Here is a 23,083-nt window from a genome sequence, read left to right as displayed (position 1 = left end):
TGACTTATATGCTTTAGCCGGTAGATGTATTAATTTAAATGAATGATGTTGGATTTTGACTTATGTGCTTTAGTCCGCCGACCCTAGAAATAACGTATAACGTGCAGTTGGGTGGTTAGGCCATAGTTCACCATGTTGGCCCGATACGGACTAGGAACTTTCTTCGACGTGTAGGTTTCCTCACAATGTTTTCCTTTATCGAAAAGCTCATGGTAAATTTCAAATTACATTTCGCACATAAATTCCGAGAAACTCAGTGATGTGAACCCGGATTCGAACCAACAATCTCTGCTTGAGAAGCGGTAGGTCAAACCATTAGGCTATCATGGCTTATTTTAACTATATTAAAAATAAAATTGCTTTATTTCACATGCAACAAAGTAACACACATTAAAAGTATGTATGTGTATATAATATGGATTGCGGGGGGAAACATATGAAGAAGTTGAGGCTCTGCTTGATAACCACTCTTAAATACACGTACACATACACACAAACACACACACGACAATTTTATATTTTTGTAATCTTGAACGATGTAATGAGAAATGTGTTTTTAATGATTAGTTGGTTTATGTAATTTTAACGTGTAACGAACGAAGAGCGGTGCCTCCTGACACAGGCTATGCTTAAAAGCAGGCTCCAGCCACTATTGTTTAGAAACCATGTTTTTAAGAAATAAACATTTTATTTATTTCAGTAAGTGATGAATGTGTTCTAGTGATTAGATTAGGTCTATCAGTAATAATAATAATAACGCACACAGTCAACATAGCCCCACACTAGGGAAACCCTGTGTCGCCGGTGCCATGGACACACACATAGACAACCACAAATTACACCCAAACTCACGAGAGAAATAAATGTAGGCCATACACATATTTCTCTCGGCCTGGGAATCGAACCCAGGACCTCTGCATGGCAGTCGCATGGTAACCGTTCGGCCACGGAGGCAGTCAGTCAGTCAGTAGAACTATATAAAAACAAAATAAATTAACATTTATACCTATGTACAGATGAAATTGGATTCCTGCGCAAGAGTGACCAAAATGCTGGTAGAGCTCCTCCTTTGTTTAACATGCTGAAACGTTTGGCATGGCATGGTAACAATCATTAAGTGTCGCAGTCATTTTTTGGATATAATTTTTTGTACAGTCGGAACCCTCACTTAAGTAGTATAGTACTCACAAATAGTGGATACATAAAGTGAGGGCACCAACTGTACATACCCTGACTCATAATTCAGACACACAGAATTATCACTGTTTATAGCACCATATTATTATTTTTTTAATTTTCTACGAAAGTATTTTTTGTAATCTAAATCTATTTTTTGTAATTAAAAGTCATGGAACAAAAGTTGTTGTTTAAGATGTTAGTAATACAGGCCTGCGAGGTTGTAAGCATTTAACAAATAACCCCGCATTTAAAACTGAAGAATTGAAGCCAGTACACATGCGAACTAGCTTCACAAAGATTCCGCTTCTATACTAAGATTCCGGTTGATATTCCAGCCGTTTACGAGGTTAAGTAAATACGTAATAACAATATTTTTGTTTTCTAACTTTCAAAATAAAAATGCAATGTAGTCCGAACCTTAACACAACATTAAATGAAAAACTTAATACCAGGTCATGTATATAATTTCTAAATCGCTCACCGCTTTCGCCTCACAACAAATTCCGATCCCAAAAATCCGTTTTGTCGTGTTCCGCGTTTCTCTACACAAATATTTTGCTTTTGTTCGTTCCACTGACGCCTTTGATTTAATACACTATATGACGTACGCATAACCAAACGTATGTTTGCTTAAAGTCACGATTCCGAAAAATGGCGGGCTTTTGAAGTTACAAATGCAGCTTTTACAAAAAATATTTTTATTTTAAGTATATTATGAAGAAAATAGGAACAATGAAATAGTGTTAAAGAATGTTTCATATTGATGAACACATGGATGATAAACTTATACATGGATACCCTGTAAGGGTATAGCAAAGTTACAATGGAATTTAAATAGGTACATTGCAAGCTTGAACGTAGATAATTAGTTTAGATTATTAATTATATTATAGATTCTATAATTATTAATAAACATAATTATTACACAATATTTTTATCTTAAAATTAATTCAATTATTATTTTTATAATTATTAAACATTTTTATTACTATTACATTTAATTTCATTTCATTTATTGCAATTCACATTTTAATAAACTTAGATACATACATGTGATACCCTGTTAGGGCGTAGTATAATTTAAACTAAAACCTAATGATATAATTATTTTAACATATATTATAATATATATTATTCGTACATTTATATTATTATTATAATATATATTATTCGTACACTTAATGCTAATAATAATTTTTACCGAATTGTATTTTCAATTATTACCTAAATTTCATATAGACATGAAATCAATTTCAAATACATTTATTGCCAAAAATTTCAAATACATTTATCGCCAAAATTTCAAATACGTTTATCGCCAAAAATTTCAAATACATTTATCGCCAAAACTTAGAACTATTATATTCTTTTTTTTTTAAACCGAATGACAATAGACTTTATGTTCAAAGTGACAATAATGTTATTTAAGTGAGTGAAAACATAAACTATTTACTCCCACCGCTTAAAAGATTATAAAAGATGCTCAAAGGACTTGTATCCAAGCCAAAACTCTTAATATTTATAGACTGAAGGTCGTATTCCAGAACTCTACTCAATGCTGAAGTCAGGACTTGAGTATGATTTCTAGTGTTAACTGCCTCCGTGGCCGAACGGTTACATTACCGGACTGCCGGGCCGGGAGAAATATTTGTATGGCCTACATTTATTTCTCTCGTGAGTTTGGGTGTAATTTGTGGTTGTCTATGTGTGTGTCCATGGCACCCGCGACACAGGGTTTCCCTAGTGCGGGGCTATGTTGAGTGTGTGCGTTATTATTATTATTATTAGTGCTTTTAATCACACTCAAGTCCAGACTTAAGCATTGAATAATAAGCTACTCAATACTCAAGTCAGGACTTGAGTAATGTAGTGAGCACTGAAAATCATACTCAAGTCCTTGCCGTTAGGGTCGTATTTCCAGTGCTTGAAATCTTACTCAAGTCTGCTCAAATCCTCACTTGAGCATTGAGTAGAGTTCTGGAATACGAACCTAAAACACTTAATATATAAAGAGTCACGATTTTGTTAAGGAAAATGCAAAGGTTTGCCAAGTCTTGGTGAATTTTTCTTAAATAGTTTTAGATAAATACTCATAATCGGAGTGGAGTCAATTCAGGGTAAAATTCTAATTACGAGAATACACAATTCCGAAAGATCTTTTATGACAGAACAAATAAAATTATATAATATGCATGTTAAGTTTCAGTGACCTTGGGAACCTCTTGAGTACTTGTCTTCTTCTTGTTATAGTATCGATGGCATACACCACAATGCTTGCCATCGTGGTAAAATTATTTGCCAATTATTGGTTTAGGGAACTCACCGGCTGTTGCCCAGTGCGCCGAATGGTACTACAATTGTAACATGTGACATTAACGCTCTCTTTCTAACTTAACTTATGAAAGAAAGCTTAACAACTTATAAAATCACATGTAAATTTTTTGCATATATTTTTATATGATAAAAGAGCTTTTTACGTAGGAACACATACTCGTAAACTCTAAAGTCGATGCCACCTCAAATGGCTTTGGTTTTGTTGGTTACCATCAGGCGCACGACTTTTTAGTCCCTTTAATATAAAAAAAGTTGGTTCCACATAACAATGAAAGTGTTGAATCAAGCACTTTGGGAAAAAACTACATAGTAAAATTAAGGATATACACTGATAAGTATACGGCATGAAAACATGATTCCTTAAAATTTTCACGATAGAATAAATGTATTTAATAAGTACTTTACATATACCAGTGATTTTTTTTAAACGTCAACTGAACTTAATAGAACACAAATAATATAAACATAACGAACAAGAACATAATTTCGTTTGTAAAAAAATTAATTCTGAAATAAACTTTTTAGTTTTTTAGTTTTCCCTGCAGGGAATTTACATTTGAATTGATATGGATGATGGGGAAGCGATATTGTGCTCGTGGTGAGGTAAATAATAATTTTATTTATAAATCGTTCTGAATAAATCGAGGTCACGCATATGGCGCTCGCACTTAAAATCAGCGTAAGTTGAAGTCATAAAAAATATTGTTCAATTACCCTAGATTTGACGTCATATTTTTTAAGGGGAAGGCTTAGATTACATTGCTCTGTCGTCAGCGTCCATTTCTCGTCCAGCGTTCTCGTCCGATCACCGAAGTTAAGCGACGTCGGGCGCTGTCAGTACTTGGATGGGTGACCGCCTGGGAACACAGCGTGTCGTTGGCTTTTTGATTATTTAGGTATTATTAACGAAATTATGCCAATAATAATAAAGTTTTTATCAGATTTTGGACGGTAATTGTAAAAATCTATGGAATTTACAAGACCTGTATTTACAACAGGCAGTAACAATATTTATTCAACAACATTCCGTAATATGTGCTATAATACAAGCACTTGTCGTTTTGAGGATATAATAATAATGTTTATTGTTACAAAATAGACAAAATAGAGTAATGGAGTATCTACAACTGTCAAGATAAACTGTGAAATACAGCAGCGAGCTTGATCTACAGAGAATTATAATTTCAAATAATAATACATTACATTACATGTGTACTTGAAAAAAGCTATCGACAACTTCCGTGAAACGAATTAACTTACAGGTTTGGGCTCTAGTAAATAGTAATGTGCTTGTTTGCACTTCTCTTAGATGCTTTTAACCGACTTATAAAATAGGCGTTCTCAATTCGACTCTATTTTTTGTGAGTATGTGTTACACGATTATTCTGAAATTGGTGAACCAATTTCGATGATTTTTTTTTTATGGAAACAATAATGGTCCCATTCAAATTTGAAGAAAATATACCATTTAAGGGTAAAGCAACTAGGGGATGAATCTGGCTTAATGGATTTCACCCACTTTCCGTTCACCGATTTTGATAAAATTTGGCAAATAACTTTAGAGGTCGGTTTTTTTTAAAAAATATTCCAATCCAAAATTACACTGTTTTACATTTTGCAATGTTCACAAACTGGAGTGAAAGTTTTTAAGTTCTAAACAATCCAGCTGGTTGACCAAAAATAACCATTTGGCAATTGGCCAGCACTCCGTGAAGCTCTTGACATGAGTATTACAAATCAATTTATAAAACACTTTATTGTATAGTGTGATCGTCGAATTTGAAATTTTAAAATCTATTTGCACAATATAATTTAGAAAAGTTCTTGGTATCAAACCAGACCGGGCGGCGCAGCGGGTAGTTTCGCTTCACGCAGCGGTTGCTAGGTAGAGAGAGATACCTAATGACATTTTTCCGATGACGTCATATTGCTTAAAGTGACTGTTAATTTTCATTGCTCTGTCGCCAACGTCCATACCACGTTGGATACACCGGTTCTCGTCCGATCACCGAAGTTAAGCGACGTCGGGCGCTGTCAGTACTTGGATGGGTGACCGCCTGGGAACACAGCGTGTCGTTGGCTTTTTGCTTTTTGCCAATAATAATGTGTTTTTATCCGACTAGTAAAATTATATAGTAATTAAATACAAATATATTAAGCCCGATAATTATAATGATTCATGAATTAATTAAATTTCAATTTAAAATAATTCAATAATTTTCGTTCCTTCGCATAATAGTGAATAATTTTATATTTACAGTGAACGGTTTACTTCAGCCACTAAAAGATGGCACTGAGTAAATCGCACTTTGGTGTAGGAAGACCACATCTGCAATATGACAACTTTCGCAGAGGTTTAAACATTTTAACAACTTGTAAAAATGAGAAACATCACTCTTGCACTATTCGTATTTTCAAACCAAAAATCTACTACAGAACTGAATATCTTACCAATATCACACAGTTTTTATTAACTATCTCCGCCACACTACCCTACTATTCAACAACAAAATGATAATTTTTAATCCTATACTCAACACTGATTAGACTAAACATTCGTACTTTAAAACAACAGACAAATTTGCTTATAGTAATAAGCATAATATATGTATAATTCACGAGATGTGTAATTAATGAACAATAATAAACAGGCTGTATAATTAAGTTCCTAAACGTTAATATTTAACATCACATGACTACTTATTATATTAACTCCGTCCAAGTCCAACCAATTATTTAACTTTTGACACCTCGAATTCTAATCGATTAGTGATGTCCTATTGCGTTTCTGATTCGATTTTTTTCTAACAATCAATTTTATTTACAAAGGAATTTTAATCGTGAATGTGAGCGGGTTTAAAAAAGAAGATACCTACTGTCTGATTGGGATCGTGATGTTGCGTTTGACAATTTGTGTACTTAAGAATTAATAATTAATATTGTTTGTTTTTTAATGTTGTACTGGTGAGTGACATGCTTGTCCATAACCGTTGCAGTGCCAGTCACTGCTTTAAATCACAAAGATATGAGGGGCACTGCCACTGTGCCCGTTACCCTGAGACATAATTTAACAAGACCCATGTGCCTATAATTTCACCCTTTCCCTTACCCTTCTAAACCGTAACACAGTAATGCTCGCATTAATGCTGGGCGGCAGAAATAGATAAGGTTATACTTCCCTGGACGAACTCTTTCACAAGGAGGTATATTATATTGCCCAATTTAATTCTATATTAACCATATATATAACCTTTAAATTAATTAAGACAATGCATACCTCTGTGGCATAGTTTCCAAAAATGTCCCTACCGCCCCCAGTGCGCACTGAAGCGTTCTAGGGGGCAGTAGGACCCTCTGAAGCAATTGAGGGTCATTGAGACTCTCCAGAGGATGCTACTGCATTTGAAAAAAAGAACTGAACTATTCATATAAACTACACTAAATATATTTTTTCCACTTATAATTAATAATTTTTTGTGTTATGTTAATATAAAAAATACGTATTTTCAATTATTTTTTGTGGTTTTTTATCTTGCATAAGTGGGCGGTAAACCAAAAAGTTTGGGAACCTATGGTCTATAGCTTGTAGCTTAGTACTCATGAGCGTTCTTCCTTCGCCTTAAAAGATATTCGTTTATTTTGAACACTAAGGGCATACTCGAAAACTTGGCGGCAGTTGTTGCTAACCACGACTGTTCCCACGAGTCTCACAATTGGCATCCGCCCATAGATATTTCCTAATGACCCACTCAAGTCTAAATACACTTTTCTTTGTCTCCTTAAAACAAAGGATATAAAGTTGAAACGTGTCTCGCAGCACAATTTACTTTCCTCGGTGGAAAAGACTACAAAAGTGTCTTGCTCATATTGTTAAAAGTTTTTTTTTGTTATAAAATTCTCTTTTCTTTGACAACGAAAGTGGATGCTCTTTTTGGCCTACAAACCAACAAATATAAAATGCTCCACTGGAATAGATAGATAGACGATAAAAACTTTGTTTGTTTTCAACTACAACGCTTGGCGACGCGCGTCGTCGCGCGACGACTCTCGCATCAGGGCGCGTTCCCACTATGTCATGACGACAGATTGTCGTGCAGTTTACAGTGTCGTGGCTTGTATATTTAAATGAAGTTGTTCACATATAGCAAGACACGATTAACTGTCGTTCACGATTTTTTATCGTTATAACGACAAACTATCGTCACAGTGGGAACAGCTAGAACGACAGTCGTCTGACGACACTGGAACATGACGACAGATTGTCGCAGCTCCTATTGTCGTCACGTTTTATTTATCACTGTCCGCACGTATTCTGCTCCCTGCCCTCTCCTCTCATACCCCGCGCCCTCTGCTCGCTTTGCAGTAGCGTTGGGTCGTAGCCAAAGATGGGCAGTGAGGCTGTCGTGAAACGATAAATTGTCGTTACGATCTAGTGGAAACAGCTAGTCACGACAGTCGTTGAACGATAAAAAATCGTCCGCGACAGATAGTCGTGATATGGGTACAGGCTAGACACGACAGTCGTCCAACGGTAATAAAACGTGACGACATAGTGGGAACGCGCCCTTAGTGCGCCTGAATCACAGTGTGGTCGGCGTCTGACGCCTCACTGCGCTTAAGTGACGCGCGAAGACGCTCGACCGCAACCAAGCGTCGACTCCGTCGCCCGTTTCCATATTTGCATAACACAAATTTGTACCTTAATAATGGGAAAATAGAGATGCATACACTAAAGGCGAAAAACATGACGCGTCGCGACGCTTCGACTCTGCGCCAGTGTGAGTTAAGCCTAAGTCCACTACCAAATCTCCTCTTTTATGGATAGGCGTGTCGCTTACCACCAGGCGCACGACTTGATTGTCCCGTCTCGTGTAAAAAAATGTGTTTATGAAACAAAATTTCTGATTATTAATGTGTTATAATTATTATCGCCAGTTTTTATTGTTGTTGAGGTAGGTCACAGTACCACAACTTGGACCGACTGGATTTGTTGATAAAATCTTAATTTTTTTTCTTTGTGATACACAGGAAATGGAAACGTTACAAGCATGCATTTTGAAACACCCGCAGCACATAAAGTTATTGTGCGTTACTAAAAAAAAATTATTATTTACGAAGTAATTTCACAGAAAATAAATTAATATCATGGTAGTAAAACATAATATTTACTGTAATCTATACCATAGGTTTCCCAAACTTTTTGGTTCAGTACCCACTCAGGCAAGATAAAAAAATTTCAACGCCCACCGCCAGAAAAAATAATTCAAAACACGTATTTTTTATATTGACTTAACACAGAAAAGTCACAAAGAAAAAACTATTATGTAATATAATATTTATATGTAGTGCAGTTTATATAGATAATTTAGGTTTTATTTTTCAAACGCAGTAGCACCCCTTAACTACACTGCTTCTAATTTCACCACAATCTTTTAAGAAATAAGTTCACTCGATATTCGCAAAGGTTGCCTGCCAGTTTCAAAGGATAAGTCTTGTAAATACGACTCAGGAGGCGTCCTAATATTCCAACGAATATTATCCCCCTCAGGGGAACAACTTTTGGGTACAAACTTCCTCATTTTCAAGTTGAACGACTCATCTGTCAGCTACGATTTATTTCTTTAGAAACTGAAAAGAAAAAAAATTGTGGTGACATTTTGGTAATTCAGAGCTTTAGGACACAATTGGATGTTCCGTAAAAGTTTTCTAAATCTCTACATAATTTCGTGATTTTTTTCTAATATCTTGTGACGGGAGAACAAGTCGTGCGCCTGATGTAAGCTACACACCACTCAGAGCTTTAAATCGCAAAGATCTGAGGGGCACTGCCACTGCGCCCGTCACCCTGATACTTACGTTGACAAGTCCCATATACCTGCAATTTCACAAGCAGCCTTACCCTTCAAAACCGGAACAAAGTAATGCTGACATTACCGCTTGACGGCAGAACTAGGTAAGGTGGCAGTGCTACCCTGGACGAACTCTTTCTCTCTTAAGGACCTCTACTGCTACTTAAACACAAAAGATTACAGGCACGTGGGACTTAGCAACTTGAGTCTCAGGATAACGGACTTAGTGGCAGTGCCCCTCAGATCTTTGCAATTTAAAGTGGCACTGAAACTGCTACGGACGGACGTGTCGTTTACCACTACACGCACGACTTGTTCGTCCTGGTATTTGGTATCATAAAAAATATATAACTCCACAAAGCCTACAAAGCCGTCGCGTAAAAGCCTAGTGACTCATTTTTACCTAAGCGGAATTCACGGATTTTCCGCTTTCACCAACTCATTGTCGTTACAGTGTACGTGCGATGACGACACTAGATTCACATTATTCACGTAAAAACCCGCGTGAGCAATATAAAGTTCAGAGCAATAAAGGAAATTTCGGTACCTAAATTAGGCTTAATTGAGACTTCCTCACCTGGGACCTAGGGTGCTAATAGCTGGGCCACCAAGATCGTCTAAGCCAGGATTTCTTTACCTTTTTCTAATCATGGACCCCTCTCAAAATTTCGAAGAGCATATGGACACTTTCCGGAAAGATAAAAAAGAAGAAAGGCTCGCAGGTTGTATGCAACGACGCATTGACGCGCATCCCACTCGCTCCAATAATGAATAGCCTTCAAAAGCTGCGAAAATTTAAAATTTTAAAAAAGTCTCGCGCACTGTATCTATTTACTCACAATATAACATTGTACACCAATTTTTATATTAATGCATTATATTAGGTAGGCTCGGCATGAACCCCCGGCGTTCATTACTAGGGGTCCATAGACCACAGGTTAAGAAACCCTGGTCTAAACCTACAGATTATTAAAATACTAATTCTAATAATCTGAAGCTACTCAAGGATAACTCCAAGGTAGAAGGTAAGGTTTGTTTACGAACCATTATTTCTTCCGTAAGAAGACCACACTTTTTCGAATTGAATGGGCAGAGTCAGCGGAACCAATAGCACAAAAGATTTAAGGTCCTATTTCTCACGACTGGCACCGCCGATGAGGAATCTTTAGTATCACAGACTTGATGGACTGCCTGGATGGAGATGGACTGCCACCTTTCCTATTTCTGCCGCCAAGCGGTAATATAGGCATTACTGTGTTCCAGTGTTGAAAGGCAAGCGTGCTGGTAATATTACTGGCTCATGGAACTTTTCAACTAATGCCTCAGGGTGACGGGCGCAGTGGCAGTGCCCAGATACCTCAGATCTTTACGATTTAAAGCTCTGAGTGGCAACTGTTATGGCTAGGCGTGTCGTTTACCACCAGGCGCACGACTTGTCTGTCCCACCATTTGGTATCGGTAAAAAAAAGTAAATATTGAAATCGCTTATTATAAACAATACATTTACAACTTGAATGTCGCATCTTGCTGAAGCCGTACAAACTCAAACAACATTAGCACCCCTTCTCTGTTACCTACTGTTAATAATGTTGCGTCATAGACACGTTACTAACTGTTTTCCATTTCTGGAAAACAGTTAGTAAACTTTCTTTCGATGCTTTAAAATAAAAAATAGGACGACCTCTGTGGCCCAACGTTTTGCAATGTGGGCGCTAGATGTGGAGGTCACAGACTCGAGTCCCAGATTGGGCAATGAACTGAATTGTTTCTGGTCTGGGTGTTCTGAGAAGTGCCCCACAGTGAATTTCGTTGCTATGGTAAAGGCAATTAGTGTGGTTGTCCGGCACATTGTTATAATGCATTTTGAGAACTTAATTTTTAAATACTTTTGTAACCTCCGGTAAGTGCGTCAAACGGAACAAGTATTCAAATTGAATATTCAACAACAGCACAGTACCTCCTGTAACTCTCGATTTTAATATTGCGAAGTTTTTTTTTACTTTTTAGTTTTTTTTTTCGGGCGACGTTTCGGGCCCGAAACGTCGGTTTGTTTGAAAAAACAAATAAACGCAATTTAAATCCGGAAAATTAGTGTCATTTCCTATGTCAAAATATTCGTGAACTTTATAGAATCGATTTTCAATTAAATTTTTTTTTATCTTTCTTCTGAATTCGGGCAATTCGGATATAGTCAGTGGTAGTACCTGCTGACATTACTGGTTGGCGGCAGAAATAGGTAAGGTGGCAATACTTCCCTGGACGAACTTTTTCGAGCTCTACTGCTATTAAAATTTTTATAGTTGACTGTAATACTTTGGCAATAGGTAACTAGTTTACAGGAGTACCTAGTGCCATTAATCGTTAAACAGTTCTTATAGAAGAACATCTCAAAGTGAACGATCTTTTTGACCTTCGTTAAATATGTGGTAGGTATAAAATAACACAAATGTGGTGTTAGTTGATTGGTGCATAATAAAACCCCCCGGTCTACGTAATATGCGCTTGACAAACGTTTTGCTACTGCCTCGAAAATGATATTAAATTAAACTACAAAAATGCTGTTGCGTTTGTAACGCATTGTATTTAATTATGTTATAACTATAATCAAAGGGAATGTCATTAGATGTATACGAGGCTGTCACATCTTTGATGGCCAGAGATCGGAATCAACATATAACATCGCACATATCACGATACATATAGATACAACTGTAAAAAATGTGGCACTGTTTTAAACACGAGTCTAGATTCCACACAATTATGATTTAAAGTGTATTCCATAGCAACTAAATTTATTGAAAAGAGCAAACCGTACAGTTTCTTGCTCGTTCTTCTCAGGGAGGTCAGCGCAGTGAATAAGCAGGAGCTTAAAATATAACGTTTTCAAGTGTAAAAATTTTACCTATGGTTACTTGACTTCGAATTAGTTCAACGTTAAAGTTTATGAAGATTTCTTTTGTATTCAAATAGTAAAGTGATGTTGAATCACGCAAAGGTTTAAGTTCCTGTGAAATATAAATTTTATTTAAATTTATAGTATTGTGTAGCACCAATAATCCAATAATTTCTTCAAAATTACTGTTTTGAAATTTCAAAGTGAAATTTTACCACGTTTCGCTGATTATAAATCAGCATAGTAAGTAAACATGCCTAGAAACTTTACACAGAACGATGAAAACTAAAACTTCTTGACCACTATACAATTCCTCACCTCAGCGTGAAAGAAAACTCTCAAGCGGAATTTAATATTTGCTGAAAAACATGATACTATTTGACAGGCATAAAGTCTATCTTGCAAACTTTTTTATTAACCTACATCACCAAATTATCAATAACAATATTTTCACCAAGTATCCAGGGCTATTTCAAACTTTAGTAGTAGTAGAGCTCCTTGTGAAACAGTTCGTCCGCGAAAACACCTACTGCCACCTCACCTATTTCTGCTGAAAAGCAGCAGGTGCTGGTGCAATTACAGGCACATGGGACTTCGTCCTGTCACTTGATATTATAAAAAGAAAAAAACTGGAAATTCCTTTATCCTTCGGCCATTGACTATTACTAGATAATATGTTAAGAATTCTCCAACAAAGGAATACTTTAACCAAAAATGTTGTTATTATTTTATTAAGTGTCACTATTGTCTATTGTTAAGTATCACACTGTATCTCTGTTGATGAAAATCTCAACTAACTTTTCTCTCCTTTACAGAAACAAGCAATGCTTGTGAGACAATTGGAAGAAGAACTCCGGTTGCGCTTACGACAGCCCGCTCCTGAGCTTCAACAACAACTAGAATCAATTTACGCCGAAAACGAACACCTACAAAGAGAAATAGCCATATTGAGAGACACCATTAAGGTAAGAAAATAAAGTCTAGTTTTGTCTTTGTGGTTTGTTGTTTTTTGTCGTTTTCTATAACGGGTGTTCCTCTAGGTAATGTTTTAAGGTTCTTGTTTTGTTTTTCTTATAGATTATTAAGTTTGAAATGTTAGGGTCGGTTAAACCAATCCAAGATATGATCAGATTGGGGTTAGTCTACCTTAGGTTCCCTTATGCTTCTGCAAAGGTGATTTTTGTTGAACCTTGATGCAGGGGCTTGATTAACAAAATTATACCTTTCTAAACAGGAACTAGAACTGAGGATTGAAACACAGAAGCAAACCTTACAAGCCAGAGATGAAAGCATCAAAAAATTACTTGAAATGCTTCAAAACAAGGGGATGGGTATGTTTAACCACTTGAATTTTCTTAGCAAAAGTTTTTTTAAAACGACGTTACGAAGGAGTAAACGTTGCAATAACTTTCAGGGAAAGAAGAAGAAAGACAAATGTTCCAACAAATGCAGGCGATGGCACAGAAACAGGTAATTATCGAATTCAATTATTGATATCTTTTTGCATGATGTGTTGTTCTAGCAAAGCTTCCAAAGCGACATCTGTCAAACGATTGGAAACTTTGCTATCGATATTGTGAATGTTTCCTACACCTAGTTACTTAGTACGTATGTGCACGTCGATTCGCTTCCTTATATTTATGTATTGTTAACCACATGGGCGATTTATTTTGTGATACCTTTATCAACATCACTGTTTCTGTTAGCGTTGCTCTTGATAGTTTCATTTTCATTCATTTGTTGAGTCTGAGCCGAATGTGACTGTCGCGCGCCTTATATGTGTACGATCGACATCTTCGTTGGCTTCATACAATCTATTCTATACAACTGTAGCTTCCTCTTCACCGTCTCAAGGCCTTTCTGTGACACTGTCAGCTTGCCCCCGAGCACCGATTTTCCAACCTTTTACATCCTCCACCTCACACGTCGACGATTCAAAATCAAAATTTAAAAGAAAGATCTCAAAATTAATTCGATTCGGCCTAAACACAAAAAAATACAAAAAGCGACACGAACACAACGAAATCACGACATTGCATGTTTAGCAGTTCATTGTCCCCGTCACATGAACCTTAGAGAAGACCGTCTCGTGTAAATTTCATTGGAATCAGTTTGAGCATTGTTTAAAATTATTGCTCCGCTTCATCTGGGGCTGCGTCGTCAAACGAGTACGAGCGCGTCATTATCGCCATAATGCCGCAACCGATTCGGAGCGGAGCTCGCGTCGCATGAATCCCAGCAGCAGTAGAGTACAGTTGGACGGAACGCAGCCCCAGGCGGCGCGATACGAGACGTCGGTAGTAGGTAGGTTGTTGTCGAGCGGGGCCGCCGTCGGTGTCGGCGCGGCGGCGGCGGCGGCGGCGGCGGCTGACCGACTCGCGTTGCACTCGACTGGCAGGAGTTGAAGGCGACGGCGGACACGCTGCGGGCGCTCCAGGCGCAGCTGGAGCGGGCCCTGGCCGCGGCCGGCCTGCCGGGCGGCAGCGCGGGCGCCACACTCACGGCCGTGCTGGAGACCAAGGAGGCGCGCATCGCTACCCTGGAGCGGCAGGTTGCGCTCCTCGAGAGCGAACTGGCCGCGCTCGGGTCGCCGCCGCCGCCCTCGTACGCGCCCTCCCACGCCTCGCTCTACGACAAAGTCGACCCCCCCTTCAAGAGACAAGTAAGTTTTCTGCTGAACGACGTGCGCGTGATGAAGGACGGCAGCCTGAGCGCGCCGCCGGTGTCAGCGCGGGCCGGCCTGTCCCTGCCGCCGCCCGCGCTGCGCTCCTCGTCCGCACTGCCGCTCTCGCCCTGGCCCCTGGCGTCCCTGCCGCGTCTGCCGCCCCTGCCGACCCTGCCCGCCACGGGCCACTACTATAGCGCCACCACTCTGTGACCGCACGCCATCGGCGCGGGCCGCGACTTCTTCTACTACACCTCTCCGACCGACGCCTACCGTGTCAATTTCTCGCTTTAAGTCCGAACTTAGCCGATCGTCGACTGTGTTGACTCGTATTTTTATGTGAAACTTGTTCATTGTTATAAAGCTATATTTATTAAAGTATAAGAGGAATTTATATTCTTGAATAACTGTCATGAGAAAATATTTTTGTTATCTAGGGCCTTAGATGCGAATAGGTATTTTATTAGATGTAAATTGTATGGTTAGAAACAATGTGCGATCGATTACGTTGACACCAAATTTAACGATATAGAGATAGACTGTTATTAAAAGACTGTTGAGGTCGAATGCATCGAATGAATTCTTCGAGTACGTTGTGATTCCTAAATTTGTTATCATTTGGTGATGTTTTGCTTTCGGTGTTGATCGTCAGTACGCTTGTCCCGCGCCACCCGTCATCATCACGACCTCTTCATGTAGTCGAATCATCTCTCACACTCGGTAGATAAATGTATCACAACGTAGGCGCCCGTGCATCAGCGTTATCTTATTGTCTACCTACTCGTCTCGTGCTAGACTCATTCTGGAAAACCTTCTACCACCGATCATTCTTGTTTGCCATCCAGTATTAGTGTTTAGCATAGAAAGTTTTCCAGTAACGATCATTTTTGTATTTTGAACGGTGCGTTTTTAAACGTTTCACTTATTAGTTAATATTAAAATTAAGATAATTATTCAAATTGCATGTAGTGGGAAAGTGTATTGAAATGTCTTCCAGTGGCAGTGTGTCTGTGTATTAAATTAAGGCTGGAAACGTTTCCATTAAGTTGATAAATAACATTTAACGAAGCTTGCGTCGCTTTCCATACATCGGTACTAACCACTTAACCTTTAGTCATTTCTGAAACAGTATTACGTAGATTATATTTGATATTGACATCAGTATCATTTTCGCCATCACTTTTGCCTATGTAGATAGAATTATCATGGACTCAGAACTCATAAAGGTGTCCTACTTCATCAGTAGTCGATAGATTATTGATGACGTGTATATCACCTTAAGTTCTAATTCCATGTTTTTGTCTTCCTTTAAAATGTCTACTAACGTGTTTGGACGTTTCAATTCTACCGTCGTTTCGGATGGTTGATGGGCAGCTGGACGAGTTCCGCCTGGAGATCCAGAGACGAGACCAGGAGATCCTCGCGATGGCTGCTAAAATGAAGGCCTTAGAGGAACAGCACCAGGATTACCAGCGCCATATTGCCGTGCTGAAAGAATCGCTGTGTGCCAAAGAGGAACATTACAGCATGTTGCAAACAGATGTAAGTAAATAAGGAAAGTAGTCAACATTAATGGAAGGGTGTATAATGTATCATATAAATATTATTCACATAACGCTCAATTGGCATAATTTTACTTCCTATTAGCTCATTTAACATAGTAATTCACTTCATATAATGAACGTTTAATATAAACTAACATTCTATAATTCCATTTTTTATTACGATCACTTACACTAACACTCATTTTTAGTAACGATCATGTAAACCATAGCTAATATAACGTCATTTTATCTAAATGTCGTTTCATCTAGAAATATGATTGTTTCCTAAAAACGATATCGCTTATACTAATATCATATTAATTATAATTTGGCCTGAAAACATCTTCGGAAACGCAAATAAATTCGTATCTGGCACGCGCCGGCCGCTGCCGCGGCACGCTCGTTCGGTTCGTGCTTTTTCATATTCTAACTTAACCTAATCTACTGAATGGAAACCGCAGCCAAAATTTGACCTATGTAAATACGTTTATTTTATTGAAACCACTAAGGTATCCAGTGTCTAAAAAGAATAATTTTGTCGAATGGAAATTCAGCATTGTAAACTATATTAGGGAAAACAAATCTGTATTATTTATGAAAAGTGATATTATACTACGTAAAAATTACCTAAATTGACAATATATGAAATGATTGTTATGTAATATGGGCTTTATATAAAAAAAAAATATAAAATGCGAATGTTATGTCAAACAAGAATTATATGAAGTTAAATTATAGGAAGTGAAATTAGTCCAAATAAAAATTATATTAAATGAACGGTATTTGTTTTGAAATTAGTTTATTTTTCGTATAAGTGAGGCGCACCCATTAGTGGAAAATACGCGAAAGCAAAAATGTAAAAGTTTTTCAATTCGTATCACTAGATCAAAAGTTATACAAAAATATGTTTTCATTTCATACAGACAAAATATGGCATAGTAAGTATATTCATTTAAATATGTAGATTAATAAAGTAGGCGCATGTTGACGTCGCATCGCGGGAACCAACCCGTGATACCAATAACAAGTAGAAATGTAACGTGGTTAAATCAAATCCAGCTTTAGCTCGAAATGTGCTTCTTCTCAGTTGTATCCTCGTTGATGAGGAGATAAACTTCAATGTGATGGTTCAGAGTTATATTGCTGGTAGAAACAAATTTTATTTTTCTCGACTTTTGAGTAGTTATATCAGACTGTTTGATGAATTTTATTTCACTCGTACTTACAATGTCCGTCCTAGTATGAGTTCAGATAATTCAGCTATCTAGTACATTTAACACTTTCCTTCCTTTGCAGGTTGAAGAACTAAAAGCCCGTCTGGATGAAAAAAGCCGAATGGTGGAGAAGAAAACGGCTGCGGCATTGGCCGCAGCCCATGAACTAGCAGAGCTGCGTGACCACAGCGAAATCAAAGATCGGAAGATCAACGTCCTGCAGAGAAAGGTAAAGAAATCACTAGTAATAACAGTGATACAGATATTGCTTAGGTGGTTAAGTCTCACTTCCATGGACCCCTAAAGAGAGTTTAAATATCTGACATTCAGTAATTGGACTTGTAAGAAAAATGACGTTAAGAAAGAGAAAATAATTGTACGTTTCTTACGCATAGAGACAATAACATAGATAAAAGAAATTATATTTTTAAATTACATTTCGGTGCCTGCTGCAAATGGCAGTAGATATGGGATAGTCGTTGGCGTTGTAAAAAAAATCTTAAGATGATATTTATAATCGTTACTAAAGAGCGAACTTGCTTTGTGTGTACATATAGATGTAACTTACTAAGTAAATTAAATACAACAAACAAAACATAGCCTTTTACTACACACACCAAAATATATCTACATTTCGGGGAAGAAAGTGTAAAAGGCAACTTTGTTAAAAACAATCTTATGTCATAGTTAGGTATATATTTATGTATATTTATTTGTAAACATACACGGTTTATATATTTAAGTTTACTCTTACGGTTCATTGCGTTGCGCCAGCAATTGGTATACAAATTCTTATTCTTAATTTCATATTGCATTATTATATAATAAAAATAATTAAATTAATAATAATTATAATAAAAAAAACTATAAAAATAAGATATAATAAAAAGAGGAACGATAGATAGCGGGTCGCTGGCTTTAAAACTTGAATTTTTTTTATAGTACTTATCAAGTGACGGGACGAACATGTCGTGCGCCTTGTAGCAAACGACACGCCTATAATTATATAAAAAAGGTGAACACCTTATGTAGTTGCGGTGAACTAGCGCTTATAAATGGCACCACTTACACACAAATATGCGTCACATTTAATTGAATTGTATGTACGAAATCTCATAACACATGACGACATCTTTTGTATTTTGACCGAGTTTCTGACATTCGGCATGTTCAGAGCGAGCAGGTGGGCTAATTAGCCCACGTCTAGCATGCTACAATTGAAGGCCATATAATTTTTTAAAAATTATGGTCTTTTGTAGCAGTAGAGCTCCTTGTGAAAGAGTTCGTCCAGGGAAGTACTGCCACCTCACCTATCTCTGTCGCCAAGCAGTTATGTGAGCATAACTGGGTTCCGGTTTAGAAGGGTAAAGTGCTGGTGAAATTCCAGGCACATGGGACTTATCAACTTATGTCTCACGGCGATGGGCGCAGTGGCAGTGCCCCTCAGATCTTTGTGATTTAAAGCTCTGAGTGGCACTGCAACTGTCCTGTACTCGACTTGTGTCACCTAACTTGGTATCATAAAAAAGAACATAATAATAGAAAACAAAACGACATTATCAGCTTAACAACATCATTAATATTCAAGACGTTAAAAAGAAACACTCTCGTCTACAAACAAAGAAATAAAAACTTTATTACTATTTATAATCCTATTCCAAGTACAATTGCCTGAATTAGAAAAAGGTCAAACTTGTCTAATTTTATACCTTCAAATTGTAAACAGTGATGGGTGTTTGTCTAAGAAGTAATAACAGTTTTATTAATATATTATAAGTTAATAATGAACATCGAGTATATAACCAGAAATAGAGACGAAATGTCATTTAATTTGTTTGAAAACTATTCTGCCATATGATTACTATGACAACTGCGCTCCGATTGGCTAGCCCGAGTTCGATACAATTGACGGGTGTCTTCAATGGGTGTCGTCAACTGTTTCACTTCAAATCGACCAGTTAACTTGAGCTTTGCTATAATGGACGACAATTGCAAAATTACATATTTAATATTTAATTACCGATGAAATGTGATTCCGTTTGATTTGTACTTAGATGTTTTGCTGTTTTTCCCACACCACCGAATAGAACATCACGGCATTGTTAGAGATATTATCTTTATTACAATAAATACAGAATATTTTTTGAAATATACGTAGTACAGGTCAGTAGTTGGCTTGTCTATATTTCAGTGCAAACGAGAGTTGATGTTGAACTCATGTGTTACCAGGAATACATGGCCCTTATTTCGTCTTTATTTCTGGTTATATACTCGATGTTAGTGAATAACATGATTTACTACCATGATATTATTGAGAGTCGAAATAACCTCAAATGGCTTATGTTGATTCCGCATAACAGTGAAAGTGTTGAATTTTGGAAAAAATTATGTAGAAAAATTGAACATATAAAAATAAATAAAAAAAATTTCACGATAGAAAAAAAAAACACAACTTACCTCTAAATTTTACAAAAGAAACACCATTCAATAGATACTTTACAAATGTTTTTTTTTTTTGTACAGTTTTATTAAATACAATACGTATACATAGGGCGCACTATAAGTTTCCGGAACTGGCCACTTACTTAAACAATATTTAAAAAGTAATTACAACATTCGAAATTGGAACTCTTTGGCTGTAGAATACAGTTTACTGTCACTTGTTTTTACATTGTGGCGTCATTTTAGAAATTGGTTGTCTACATCATCATGGATTTAAATCGCGAAAATTTTCGCAGTTACGCTCACATAATTAACAGCTCAGAGGAGCGTCCCTCGCCTTCAAACTGCTTTTGACGATGAAGCACCATGCAAGACGACTATTTATAGCTGGTTTGCAGAATTCAAACACGGTCACGTGAATCTCAATGACGAATTTCGTGATGATCGCCCGTCCACTGCTGTGGACAACAAAAACATCGCTGCTGGGCATGTGATATACCATGAGATTCTGACATCTTTAGTCAAATACAAATACTGCTATACAAACATTTGGGTGTGAAAAAACTGCTCTCGGTGGATCCCACACAATTTGACTGAGGCTCAAAAAACGAATCGCGTCACTTGGTGCAATGCCATGCTTACCAGATTCAACGAAGGGGCGTCAAATTTGGTGTGGGACATAGTATCAGGTGACGAAACATGGATTTATAGTTACGATCCCAAAACGAAGCAGCAATCGAGCGATGGGTCTTTCAAGATGAGCCGAAACCAACCAAAGTGGCGCACGTGCAAAGTGCCTGTAAGCGGATGATTGCTTCTTTTTTTATAAAACTGGAATCGTGAATGGTGATTGATACACGACCATTTGTTTGCCGGAAGTTATTGACAAACTCCATAAAAATAACCGTAAATGCGGCATCATCTTGCATCACGATAATGCCAGTTCTCACACGGCCAGACAGACAAATAAATTTTTGAAGGTGAACAACGTTGACCTTATGAGCCATCCCGCGTACAGTCCCGACCTGGCACCTTGTGACTTTTATTTATTTCCAAAAATTAAGAACCAGTTACGCGGTCAACGATTTTCATCACCTGAAGAGGCTGTCGAAAAGTGTGAAAAATATGTTTCAGAGATTGTCACGGAGGAGTGGCATAAATGTTTTCAAAGTTGGTTCATTCGTATGAAAAAGTGCATTAACGCTAATGTGGAACATTTTGAGAAGCAATAAATTCATTTCTGACCATTTATATCATTTTTTCTTATTCATTCCGGAAACCTATAGTGCGCCACACGTAGTATACGATATACATTTTTCAAATAGCTTTAGTTTCGTTTGTAAAAAAATACATTTTGAAATAAAGCCAATGTCCCTGCTGCTCGACTCGCGCCATAGAACCGATTCAGTGCGGGAAAAACTTGCATTCGATCTGATAATAATAAAACGGCAAGAACCACCACCAGTTTAAAAACCCAATACAAAGATCCGTAAAAAGCACATAGTTGGCAGAGCGGTGGCCACGTTGAGGTTACAGACACTTGTTGGTCTAGTTGGGTCGAAGGATTTTTTGTTTATGTTAGTGTGATCTTTATACCAATAATAAGTTTATTATTACCAACAAAATTATTATGCATTCGCTCTAAGTAACCGGCAGCATTCGAATATATTTAAGAATAACTGTGAAAAAAAAAATAGTAAAAAGATAAACCTGCCTAATTCACATTTTCCAAAATACGAAAACGTTTTGAAATATTCGAATAAGTACAGTCAAGAGCGCGCTACGCTTTGACACTTCGATTTTTGGGCCGTGTTTATTGCAAGCTGTATAAATTTGAATTTAAATATTAAGGGCGCGTTTATTCCACACGGATTTCATCGCGCTCACGCAGCGCGAAGGCTGCGTGGCCGCCATGCTGCGACCGCGTACATCTAACCGTCATGGCAGAATACGCCCTATTCAATTAGCTTTTACGTTTTAACTTAAATAAGCGTCCCGGACACGCGGGCGAGACTGGCTTGAATTTGGTCTACGCCGCTGCCGAGCGAGACACAGCGGTTGTATTATTCCAAGGAATTTAAATGTTGTTACCTAGTAAATAGAATTCAGTTTCGCCAGTAATGTACGTGACAGCGTGGTAACTGGGCGGTAAGGCTCAGATTAGTAAGCAACGCCTTGGTATTTTATCCAACGTGACGATTTCAATTGTTCTTTGTTTATTTATGAAATTAAAATATAATTATTTGAGTTTGGGTTTGGATAATAATAATTGTTTATTTCAGTCCATAGAAATATGAACATCATAAATTCAAGACAATCAAAAAGCATTCTTAAGTCAAATAGACAATAATTAATGTGTACTGTCACACTTAATCTTTTTTTGAAATTTAGAATGCGTCTCTATCATCAAACGGTCCTACAGTTTGTTGGCTTTTAAATTTGTAGCAGAGTGTTTTTAGAAAAGAATAAACGATTTATATTTATTTATAAATGTCAAGCAAGACGTGCTCTTGGCTCTGTACAGATAGGAAATGAAGACTGCCTTACGACAATATATTTTAGGTCCTGGATCTCTTCGGGATTCGGGAAATCACTTGAGAACATTAAAAATGGATGTAATTGGGGACTGGCAGGTACACTATATTTATCTTAACTTTCTTAATCACTACAGACGTATTATTAAACCTAACTTCTTTAGATTTGCACACTAAACGCGCGCCCAACCCTGCCTATTCACTACGTATATTGCACATTTTCTGACGAGTCTTGGAATCACGTTTGTAGTGATTCCAAGACTTGTAACGATGGGGTACTAAGGTATAAAAATACACATTTTATGTTTTTCCTACTTAACTATTACATTTGTGGCAAAATGTGATATGACAATATTTAATTAGGACAATACGATCTCTCGATTGGCATTTTTTGGAGAGGTATCATGAAAAAAATCAAATGTCGTCAAT

The 23,083-nt window shown here is 37.2% G+C and overlaps 1 protein-coding gene and 1 non-coding gene across 3 annotated transcripts in view; both read left to right on the top strand.

The window, feature by feature from the left end:
• The window catches only part of LOC113227483 (plectin), a 102,647-nt gene that overhangs the window by 55,570 nt on the left and 23,994 nt on the right, over positions 1–23,083 (top strand). For both annotated transcript variants that reach the window (XM_026460421.1, XM_026460420.1), the window contains exons 2-6: positions 13,071–13,220; positions 13,490–13,586; positions 13,670–13,725; positions 16,295–16,462; positions 17,761–17,907. In XM_026460421.1, the coding sequence (XP_026316206.1) occupies positions 13,071–13,220; positions 13,490–13,586; positions 13,670–13,725; positions 16,295–16,462; positions 17,761–17,907 (618 nt within the window). The remainder of the gene's footprint in view (positions 1–13,070; positions 13,221–13,489; positions 13,587–13,669; positions 13,726–16,294; positions 16,463–17,760; positions 17,908–23,083) is intronic.
• On the top strand, positions 5,477–5,595 carry LOC113227498. Its single transcript, XR_003310203.1, has one exon. It is a non-coding gene; the product is annotated as a 5S ribosomal RNA (ribosomal RNA).

This window comes from Hyposmocoma kahamanoa, unplaced genomic scaffold, assembly GCF_003589595.1.
Source record: "Hyposmocoma kahamanoa isolate Upper Pololo Valley unplaced genomic scaffold, ASM358959v1 210, whole genome shotgun sequence".
Taxonomy (NCBI): domain Eukaryota; kingdom Metazoa; phylum Arthropoda; class Insecta; order Lepidoptera; family Cosmopterigidae; genus Hyposmocoma; species Hyposmocoma kahamanoa.
This window is presented reverse-complemented; position numbering and strand designations above follow the sequence as displayed.